At 36.4% G+C, this 12,327-nt stretch overlaps 1 protein-coding gene across 1 annotated transcript in view; it reads right to left on the bottom strand.

Moving 5' to 3' along the window:
* LOC149788514 (tubulin alpha chain, testis-specific-like) overlaps positions 1 to 10,396 on the bottom strand; it is a 35,831-nt gene extending 25,435 nt beyond the window's left edge. Inside the window, exon 1 of the mRNA XM_089974511.1 lies at positions 10,234 to 10,396. Within this exon, the coding sequence (XP_089830637.1) occupies positions 10,234 to 10,236 (3 nt within the window). The 5' untranslated portion in view covers positions 10,237 to 10,396. The remainder of the gene's footprint in view (positions 1 to 10,233) is intronic.
* Between the last annotated feature and the right edge of the window lie 1,931 nt (positions 10,397 to 12,327).

Here is a 12,327-nt window from a genome sequence, read left to right as displayed (position 1 = left end):
AAATGGTTTAAATGTGGTTATGAAAGAATCAGTGTTAAATGTGGTTGTGAAAGGATCAATTTTACGTGTTATGAAAGCAGCAATCTTTATTCAAACTTCATTGCTTGCATTTTTACAAAATATGCCGCTATTCGTAACCAAGGCGAGAAACGCACCAATAAAGCCTAAACTATACACTGACCATGGGTGAAGATGACGTTATTTCTCATGAGAGAAAATAAAAACCAACTTTAAACTCTCTTGTAACACGTAGTAATTCTGTGTATTTCTCCTCACTTGCATAGAGTTTCGCACAGTCAAGCCAAATATAGCCTTCAGGTCTGGATTTCACAAGCAGATTAAGCTGAATTGAAATTTAACTCTAGAATCCAGCGATCTAATTGTCAGAACTTTAAACCTGAATTATAATAGACCAATCAAATAGACTTATAATAGACCAATCAAATAGACTTATCATAGACCAATAAAACAGACTTATAATAGAACAATCAACTAACTTGAGCCAACACATACCTTTCAGGTTTATCTCGGTGAAATTTGGGTCAGGACTGATGTACGAAAGAATCGAAACATCCAAGTTTAACTAACCCCCTCTAATATATATATATATATATATATATATATATATATATATATATATATATATATATATATATATATATATATATACAAGAGTAAGTAATTTAGCCTCCAGATTTCCCTTTCCATGGTGTCATGCCAGTGATTGCAATGTAAGTTAATGGTTTCAGCATCTGGCAGGCGCTTTGCTGCTGTCAGAACTTTCTTTTCTCGTACGCGAGGTTTATTATAGTGCGTGCTTAGACGATTATGGCACACATCCCAGCATATGTGTCGACCACACCTCAGTCGCAGAGAGCCCCGACGAAACATTGAAGCTAAATCGCAGATTTGAAGACGAGGACATAATCATTCATGCATTGAATTTCAAGCATAAAACAGACTATGAAGGAGCTGCAGAATACATGTAGGGGGCACATACCCCCTCCTTCAGAAACGTGAAGATGTTTTGGAATTAGGAATATCTGAATATTTAAACTAAACTGCTGGAAGCAGCCATCCTCGAAATTTTGTTTTAGTATATAGAGTTGATTAAAGGGTACATTTCTGTAAATGGTATAAGTATGGCCTAAGGGAAATACTTTCAAAAATAATTATAAGTCATTACAGACAATATTGACTTGTAAATTCAAGACAAGGAGTTGGAAGTTGTCTTTGTCGCTGAAGATGATGCAGACAACTTGAGTCAACCGGGACATGCGACATACTCAGACGTTTCAATGTAAAATATGTTTGTCCAGTGGTATAGTAATTTGGATTCATTTTATTTATTGGTTCTAACCATAACACTATAAAAGAAATTATGACATATTATTGGTCGTTTGGAATAATGTACGCTTTTTAAAGTCCGTACGTTTTCTCATTGAATGAGTAGGTTATACCAAAATGGTTAATTTTCATGCTGATTCCTTTTGACAATAAAACCCTCTGAACGTAGGTTTTGATTTACATCAAGATTTAATTTCTGCACATATTTTTTAAGGAAATTGTCATGCAGACTACATACTTTCACCGGAACACCAAATACAGCTAGATGGTAACGTGGCACATACACAATGACATGCACTTCTTATGTTCCACCCAAAATGGTCAAACCAAACAACAGGTACATGTCAACACCAAAATATTGGGCCTAAACAACCTGGATGCATATTTCAAAAACCTAATTCGACGAAATGAGTAGTTTTGAAAATAATCAATGAAAAATTTACTTAATTCATGAGTGCCTTTGTCAACCGCTTGAGCCGTCATGTGTTGTGCCTTTTCATAATTCACCTGGCGTGCTTCTTATTTCAGGCCCTGTGGTCCGATATTCTTTAAGGAACAAACTCAAACTGAATCCCCCCCAACAAAAAAACAAACATTTTCACCCTATTTTCTTGTCACGAAGCTCTGTTTACTATTAGATAAAACAAACTTAAGAAAAATAATGCAAGTTTGATTAATTCTTTTCTTCTAATCAGAGTTACAAAGCGTACAAATAGGTTGACTTTGAGTCTGAGTTTCACGCTTAAAACGTTTGGAAGCTCGGGATATTAATTGCAACGGACACGTAAGGCTGAATTACATAAAACAGGAGTCCCTATAATGACTGAGGGCTATTGGGCGAAAATAATTTCCATCAATCCAAGATAAGACCATTTCTACATTCAACTGATGAGTGTTCAAATAATCTCTAATATTCACTAACTATTTATAAAAAAAAAAAAAAAAAAAAAAACCTTAAATTACTGCTGTGGCGGACATATTAGATGTCAGATAGGCTCCATTTTCATTTAGGACAAAGTATTTACCTTTTGACTATTTTTTTGAGAAACATCCATGTCATTATGATGAGTCGGGGGAGGGGCATGCGTACTGACAACAAGATAGCAGACCTCCGATCTGCAACATTTTCATTTAGAACCAACGGCATGTTATAATAATGGACTTTTGGTGAAAACCCCATTTCAACATTGTTCTCAGTCCTGGGAGCCACATTGGACGTCAGATCGGCACCAGTCTTTTAGTGAAAACCTCAATCGACCATTCATTCAGGAGGAGAGTCGAACAATAAAAAGGTTTCAAGAATGATGATATGGAGGGCAAGATGGATGTCGGATAAGCACCATTTTCATTTAGGACCAACAAGAGACATCATAAGTCTTTTAGTGAAGACCCATTGTTGACTCGACCATTCCAATCAAGAGGAGTGGTGATAACATAAATTTCGAGGTAGCCACTATGTCGCGGACAAATTGAATGTCAGATGGACACTAGTTTCATTTAAGACCAACTGGACATTATAAAAAGTCCTTTGGCGAAAGCATCACGTCATTTTGACTTTCTGTTCAAGATGGCTCTTGTGGCGGCCATATTGAATATTAGACAATTACTATTATTATAGGGCAACCAGCTATTATAGGAAATATTTTAGTGGAAACCTGTGATGATATGTCAATTAATTTAGAAGGAATGCCTGTAGCAAAATATTTTTTGTGACCGCTAGGGCGGCCATATTGGATTACGAGCAGCACTATTTTCATTTAGGACAAACTAGAACACGGGATAAATGTTTGTGTAAGTTTCATGGCAATCTTCTTGGTAGTTTATAGTGCGTAACGATAACAAACTTTATTACTAACGGACTGACGGTCGACATGAGAAAGACCATTCCATACGCTATTCTGGCCAAGACAGCAGAGCTAATACGTAATGTCGCCTTTGCAACTTGGAGAAAAGTATATTTCAGTGTTTTAACTCCAAATTCTTCACGAACATACCCACGTCAAATGCAAAAATCTGCCCCCTAATAAAAATAACTTTTATTTTGGCTCCCCCTTACTGAATGTCCCACTCTCGCATTGAAGGGGCCGCATTAACGGTATTTACGCCCTTAGTTATATTGGAGTCCATTGGTGCATATACGTTTCCGCCTTTCAGCAAACGCTAACACGTCGATCCAAACAACACAAGACCAGCGCAAGCACATGTGTGTGTGTGTGTGCGCACATTTCATCGACATATTAGCTTTGACTAGCGGAAATTATTTGACTGGACTGGTTCCTTGAAAAATTTGCGTGAGAAGTAATATCATGAGAAAACACTTTCACTGCCGATGCGATTGATATGTCATACAAATGCTTATAATCTTTGACAAACACCATACTGTAACAGTTTATCACCGCTCCCATCTTTAAGCCATATCCTGCAATGTGTACTTTGCCATCAGATTTACTCGGTACAGATGCATTTGCAATCTACTAGAATTTTAAAAAATGTTGATAAACACGCTCTCTCAATAACTAGCCCATTGGCATATCTTGTCTTTAGTTATTTGTATTCAAACGCAAAAGAAAAAATAAATAAAAAAAAAATAAATAAAGTGTTATTATCACAATGTTTCAACCTTGTAAAAATGTATACATCGTTTTATAAAATGACTTCAATGATATGACATTTCAGAAACTAAATCATTATATTTGATTTTACGTGTGTAATAATGACATCATATATAGCACAAGCACACTGTCCGAGGAATCCGAACATACTTTAAAGTCAAATAATTACACAGAGGAAGATGAAAATCATTCTATTCTTCTAAAATAAATAAAATCTAACATTTGTTTTCATATTTGTGTTAATTTTTGTGAAGCTTATAAACTCATGAAATAATTGAAGTCTTTTACTCCCCAAAGCTGGCAAAAGATATTAAGATACTGACCTTGCTGAATTAATTTCACAGAAAACCATCACTCATAGGATTACTGATGTAAAATCCGAGTTTCATATGTGTCAGCAATCAATATAGGATCGCTGATGTATAATCCCAGTTTCATTTGCGTCTGCAATCATTATAGGATCGCTGATGTATAATCCCCGTTTAATGTGTGTCAGCAATCATTCCACGCTGTTAATTAAATGGAAACTATGCAATTTTATATAAAAAATTCTGTGACTTTACACCAATAAATTTACTTAATAACTTTGTATCAATAATCGTCTCTAAAGGTAAGCTGTTGTGTCAGTAGACGTCTTTAAAGGAAGACGTTGTGTCAATAGACGTCTTTAAAGTAAGAAGACTTTGTGTCAATAAACGTCTTTAAAGTAAGACATTGTGTTAAAGGTAGTCTTTAAATGTAAAACATTGTGTTAAAAGGTAGTCTTTATATAAGACATTGTGTTAATGGTAGTCTTTAGATAAGACACTGTGTTAAAGGTAGTCTTCAAAGTTTTGTGTGTGTGTGTGTGTGTGTGTGATTTGGATTTTTCGCGTAGCTTGAACAATGTTTCAGTCATATCGCTACGATGTCTGCAGTGTGGCAGTTCATAGTGATGTCTAGCACTGGGGCATCATGCCGCAGACATGTAGCATGATGTCCCACCCAGTCACATTATCCTGACACCAGGCCGACCAATTCTAACACTAACCTCTTAATGCTGAGCGCCAAGCGAGGCAGCTGTTAGTACCATTTTGTAAATCTTTGGTATGACTCGACCGGGGATCGAACCCACGATCTTCCGCATCCGAGGCGGACGCTCTAAGCACTAGGCCACCGGAGCGGTTGTCTTAAAAGGTAAGACGTTGTGTTAATAGTAGTCTGTAAAGTTAAGACATTGTGTTAAAGGTAGTCTTTATAGGTAAGACATTGTACTACTGGTAGTCTTTAAAGGTAAGACATTGCGTTAATTGTAGTCTTTAAAGGTAAGACATTGTATTAATGGAAGTCTTTAAAGGTATGACATTGTGTTAAAAGATAGTCTTCAAAGATAAGACATTGTGTTAATTGTAGTCTTTAAAGGTAAGACATTGTGTTAAAGGTATTCTTTAAAGGTATGACATTGTGTTAATGGTAGTCTTTAAAGATAAAACATTGTGGTAATGGTAGTCTTTAAGGTATGACATTGTGTTAACGGTAGTCTTTAAAGGTATGTATGTATGTATGTATGTGTGTGTGTGTGTGTATGTATGTATGTGTGTGTGTATGTATGTATGTATGTATGTATGTATGTATGTGTGTGTGTGTGTGTATGTATGTATGTGTGTGTGTATGTATGTATGTATGTATGTATGTGTGTGTATGTATGTATGTATGTGCGTGTGTGTGTGTATGTATGTATGTATGTATGTATGTATGTATGTATGTATGTTCATCTACTGTATATTGCTTTAGATTTACTAGATTGACTAGATAATTAAATAGTGCCAAATAAAACCATTAGACATGTTAAAATAATGTGTCAAAAAAGATTTTAGCCAATTTTATTTTTAAAATGCCACATTCTGGTTCCTTGTTTTAAAAATGACACATGCTGGTTCCTTGTTTTAAAAATGCCACATTCTGGTAAAGACGTTATATAAAGTACTGCACTAAACTGTAAATCGTATCAGAGGCGATGCGCAGACTGCATTAAGTGAAGCTGCTTGTCCGGGCGGAATGTAACAGTTTTCTCCAAGTATTTCAATGCTTGCTAAATAAACGGATTCCGTTTCTATAAAACGTACATATGCCAATTCTCGTCCATACGAGCTGAACTTGTCTGTGACATAAATATCTTTATAAGATTTCAAAGTCAGATAATGAAAATATCTTAGTGGGAGAAAAATCATATCGCTACAGTGGCGATAGCACTTTTATTGCTACAGCGGCTATATCATCTTTGGAACATGTTTTTCCCTCATTTGGGAAATATATTTGCCCTGATATATGCTATTTAGGCCCGTATTTCCATATTTATACCTTTTGTTATATATATTTAATTTGCATTATTTGTTATTTTTTTAAAAACATTATATATTTTGTACTTGACCTTGTCCAAAATCAATTTCTGACCAGTAACGTTTAGTTTGGAAAACAAAGTATACATAACTAATATTGTCTCAGTGAAAGTGGGGACCGCTCTGGTGGCCTAGTGGTTAGAGCATCCGCGGGTTCGATCCCCGGCCTAGTCATACCAAAGACTTACAAGAATGATACTAACAGCTGCCTCGCTTGGCTCTCATCATTAAGAGGTTAGTGTTAGGACTGGTCGGCCTGGTGTCAGGATAATGTGACTGGGTGGGACATCATGCTACATGTCTGCAACATGATGCCCCAGTGCTAGACATCACTATAAACAGCCACATTGCAGACATCGTAGCTATATGACTGAAAAATTGTTAGAGCTACGTTAAAAATCCAAATCACACACACACACACACACACACAGTGAAAGTGGGTTGAATATTATGATCATTATCAATAGAAGTAAATATATTCATTAGGATATAGATCATGGTTATGGAAATTCCCCATATACATGCCTTGCATTCATGATGTATACCACGTTATATATTTTAATTTTAGTAACATAATCTTCTAGAATGGAAGTTTCCACTAAGGAACAGGTTGGTTTTTTTTAACGTAGAAAATGTTAATTGTGACCTAGGTCAACTCTGGAATTACAAAGTGCTCATTTATATTCTTGGATAGAAACATCAATTTGGAATTAAAGTGAATTAAAACGTTTTGGATAATTTGGGATTTAATTCGCGTTACCGTAAATATTAAGTTTTCAATTTGTATTCCAGGAAAATACATTATTTCTTGAATTTTACAAAAATTGCTGGATTTCGCTCTTTTCTCTTAATTAAATTAAAACCATATAATTATAATATTATTACTTTTTTCTTTTTGTTCAGTTCTTTCTCTCCCTCCTTCTGCCATTAAAAAATGGCTGAAAACGAACTCCAAATAGTAAAAAGTAGATTTCAAGTTTTAACGTTTTTTAATTAGTTTTCTACATGAATTATGGAGACTGTCAGTGACTGGACTTTCATGACCTATTGATTTGTGTCACCGATTGTACACCTGTTATAATTCTACTACAAACGGTACACATTTGTAAACAACAGTAACACAACCTATTGACTAAATATAGCAATACAGTTTTGTGGATTGCAATTTAAACTCGCATTACAATCGTGTTTGTAGCCTATCGTGTGCTGAAAAATTGCGTTAAACCCAACAACAACAACAATCGTGTTTGAAAACGATGGACACATTGATTCGGTTGCTTGCAAACCGAAATTAAGTGATACTCGATAACTGAATACAACATCTGCTACCGAGCTAGACTGCGAGCTTGTCAAGGCCAAAAAGATGTTTGAATGTTGAAATAAACAAAATGAAGAGCATAAATTCTTACAGGTTAGCTCACAATAATTAAAATATTTTGTTTAAAAGATGTTACGCTCTGAAGTCTGTCAGATACAAGCGTTCCGTAATGTTTCTAGCTACTCCACCCAACAGTATCACTCCGCGTTTGGAATGTGTTAAAATATAAAAATGTGTTTATTTTCGAACGATCAGTCATTATTTTGATGATATACAAAATTTGAAGCATGATATGTACAATCTATAATTATAAAATGTCGCTGTCCACAAATTTTAGGAACTTTTTTTCTTCCCCATGTAATGTAGTTCTTGATCGCATTTGTACAGAATGGAGAAGGCCCAAGCAAATCGACGGCTTTTGAATTTAACAAATATAAACTAAATAGAAAATCTACAGGTTTTTATTAGTAAATGTAGGAAATATTTCACTCCTAAAGTGGAAACATTTTCTTTGACGATACAGTGTTTCCACTTTAATACTTGATGAAGACTCGGATGCGGGAGATCATGGGTTCGATCCCCGGTCGAGTCATACCAAAGATTTACAAAAAGGTACTTACAGCTACCTCGCTTGGCGCTCAGTTTAAGAGGTTAGTGTTAGGACCGGTCTGCCTGGTGTCAGGATAATGTGACTGGGTGGGATATCATGCCACATGTCTGCGGCATGATGCCCTAGTGCTAGATATCACTATAAACTGTCACACTGCAGACATCGTTGCGATATAACTGCAAATTTGTTAGAGCTACGTAAAAAATCAATATCACACACACACACACACACACACACACACACACACGCGCGCGCGCTTGATAAAGACTAGGTTTAAACAAACTCGGGCAGCCCTCGTCGACGACACGTTACGCTTTATTCAGAGGATCGGCATTCTTATATGCAGATGGATTTTATTCACTCGCACGGTCTGAACTCGTCCTTATCATTGAGTATCTGCCAAAACGGACAGTACTCCGTTACACCTGCAACACTCGCCTATGTCTGGACGATAATGCGGAATATAAGCAGCTCTTATCCACTTGAGAAATTCTGTCTGCAATAATCGTGTTATCTTTACTGGCTAACCACATTAAAAAGTTATGTCCACTTTTCGTCTGTTTTCCGATTATTTTATTTGCGAAAACACTCACCATCCACAATATCCTCCACGACTACAAAACTTCAGTGTGCAGTATTTAGCTATTAGCGATCACACTGTGTACAGGTGCTGAGCTTGCGTAAGTCAATAATGGATGGGCTTCAAATTCTCAACTCCAACTGTATGTGCAGGCCTAATGAGTAAGCCGGCTTCATGAATAATCCTGAATGACTCAAACTCAGACGTGACTCTGCTTCATAATCTAACCAAACGTGTTATAATACAAAGTTGGCACAGGTCATGACCATATTGCTCAATCAAACCATGTAGCTATAACAGCCATTTTAGGTCTAATGAAATTAAGCCATATTGAATGACTATCACGACTAGTCATCACAACCAGATGTTTTGCTTTAGTTTGATCATAAGCGCGTGGATTGGAATCATTTAGGTCCTAGAAAAAAGACCGAAATCTCCCATTAGCGTCACATAAATTTATTTAATGCAGGCAAAAGCATTTTCCTAATTGATTATCTAAGAAAAAAAATCACTTGAGGTAAAAAAAAAAACAATAGACCAACGTTATTACAGCTTGATATTGGTCATCAGCTCACATTCCCAATGAAACAATAGTAGTAGTAGTAGTAGTAGCAGCAGCAGCAGCAGAAGTAGTAGTAAAGGGCTAAGCTACCATGTAACAAGAGTATGCAAAGCATTGGGGACTACAAATTCATTTCTTTTTTACACTATAAATTAGGCAGAGACCCATCAAAAGTTTTGCATAGGGGCCCGTATATATCCTAGCTGAGCTATCGATAGTAGTAGTAGTAGTAGTAGTAGTAGCAGCAGCATCGGCATCAACAGGATTATAATTATGAAGAAGAGTAGCAATAAAAGCAATCGTACACAATAGTAAAAGATGGAAATAAATAACGAGAAGAGGTAAAGACTAACAACAACAAAAACACAACATAAAGTAGATGTAATTCTTACTTTTTCGCATATCACTAACTAACGGGACTGTGTCTGAGTCAGCGCTTGTGTAAAATATATTGATAGTTGAGTTTAGAAGCGTCATTTGTTTTAATGTTGCAAATACGTCATGCCCATCATCTAACAACAACTACAATGGGATAATGTTATCAGTTGTTAACGATTAATATATTTGTCAGCAACAAGTTTGCCTTCTTTTGAGACTAATTATCACATTCACATTTTTTGTCTAATTAACATAGCCAAGTTTCATCCAGCTGTATTTTTACTGATGCCAAAGAATTCATTCATGGACTATTCTGAAGTTATCAGGAAATTGGGGAAAAAAGAAGAAAGAAATAAAGAAAACCGTGATCGATCTCTCAATAATTCATTAAAAATATCAGAGTATAGAAATGCCATTCGAAATAAAAAGACAAAAGTTTGTAGCTTACCATTTTTATCTTGCAAACGAATGTTGTCTAACGCCGTGGAGTTAATGATCGCCTGGCCGATGGAGAATTTCCTTTGTTCCCGGGAGTGGTTTATAATGAAACTATTGTACTGAGGTAGTGCCACGAACCCCGTACAACGTCTGACTAAACCAGCTGCATCATGCATGAGCCTGAAATAGGGGAACCGCACGCTTACTCACGGGCACGCCGATTTTCAGGCTGTGAACCTTGTAGCAAGCTGCACTGCTGCGATTGGGTCACCCGAACCATCAAGATTAGGCTTGCAATAATCATGACGATATTTATGCTGAGAGAGAGAGAGAGAGAGAGAGAGAGAGATGATCTATGTATATATCTTGCCTCGTACTCGTGGTGGCCTAAAATTTCACCAAAAAATCGTGATCTGACTTCATGTGATAATAATAATAATAATAATGACAAATAGTTTCTTGGTAATAATGGTCACCGGCCCATAATACAAATAGTATCACCACAAAATATCAAAAGTTTAGAGTGCCACATTGCAAAATGAAACATTTGATAAAGTTTAAAAATGAATTAAACATCATAGAGATCAAACCACTTTATGGTAAGTTGTTTTAACATGTATTCCTTTTTTGCATATATGAAAATGAATTAAAATACTTCGACTTCATTTCACATATATGTAAATATTTGCTGTTATGGTCCTTTATCAAAGTTGTCGATTCATTTTGCTCTCTTTTTAATTCATTTACTTATTTGTGTGAGCGCCTCTCGAATTACTACCTAATGGTCTATGAAATGACCACCTAATGGTCAATGAAATGTCCACCCCGTAGTCTTAAAGTCCTTAGGCTTTTATATCTTATTTAGTTCCCGTCACTTTGCAGTATTTGTGGGTATATTTGAGAAGATAAAAACAACACAGTAAAGCATACTAACATCAGGCTTATATTCTCCTCCTAAGGCCTTACGCTCTTTGCCTGGTTTCCTCGCCCTTTCTCCCTATATGTGTGAGGATGTTACACACATTGGCTAGTTTCCTCACTATTTGTCGGTATTGGCGTAAGGATATGCATTACGTCCCTTGACTGGTTTCTTCACACGTTCTTCCCATATGAGAATGTGCATCTCGCCCCTTGGCTGGTTTCCTGTCCCTAATTTTGAATCATAATAGTATCTTGAATATTAATTTTTTTTTTTACGGGGGTGGGGGTGGTTACCACTCTGATCTCTGATGTTGCTATTTTTTTGAGTATACGGCCATTTTTCAGCGCAAGATAGGATGTATATATATATATATATATATATATATATATATATATATATATATATATATATATATATATATATATTTCTGTGTTTTTTAATAATCGAAAACGCGCTTAAATCTCGGGCGGTTCTTCTTTTCTTGGTCTTTCTAGCTCAGTAGGTGTGAAGGGTGTCTTCGTTGTCTTGTTCTGCCTTGTTCTTCCCGTGGCGTCAGGGAAGTAGGAATGCCTGACTCGGTAGCGTCCAGGGCATTTATAGGAGTTTCTCGTCGGCCCAAAATGTCTTTGCCCTCTTGAACCAGACATTTGTTCGTGCTCTCAAGAAAGCTTATTTGGCGTTTCGTTTGTCAGTCATAACATTTTGGATAAATTCTGTGCCATGTGTCAAAGCGGCATCTTTCAAGGCGTGCAAACTTCGTGTCACCATTGGTTTCATCACGGGCGCCACAGAACGAAACGGCGACGTGAACATATCTCCTAAACCATGTCCTCGCTGTCGAGCGACTACTCGGTACACTGGATACATGACTTACAAGTTGTTAGAGAATCATTTTCGAAAATGGAATTGCACCTTTGCTTTCCCTTTGGTGAATGGAATAGTTTGACTCAGATCTCCTCTTATAGTAATGTTGATAGTGTTAAAATACGACTTACTGAGGGGCAAATAGTGAGGATATACAAACTGGCGGTGAACGTGATAGATGTTTCCGCCTAACTCGTCAGCGTTCGTGGCAGAGTCCACTTTGAAAGGAATGCCACGCAGTAACGGTACGAAGGTGTGTCTCATCACGTTGTACTCCACCATATCGGAGTAAACAAAGATCAAATTTAATCCTCGGTT

This window comes from Sinohyriopsis cumingii, chromosome 11 (genome assembly GCF_028554795.1).
Source record: "Sinohyriopsis cumingii isolate HCF-2022 chromosome 11, ASM2855479v2, whole genome shotgun sequence".
Lineage (NCBI taxonomy): Eukaryota > Metazoa > Mollusca > Bivalvia > Unionida > Unionidae > Sinohyriopsis > Sinohyriopsis cumingii.
This window is presented reverse-complemented; position numbering and strand designations above follow the sequence as displayed.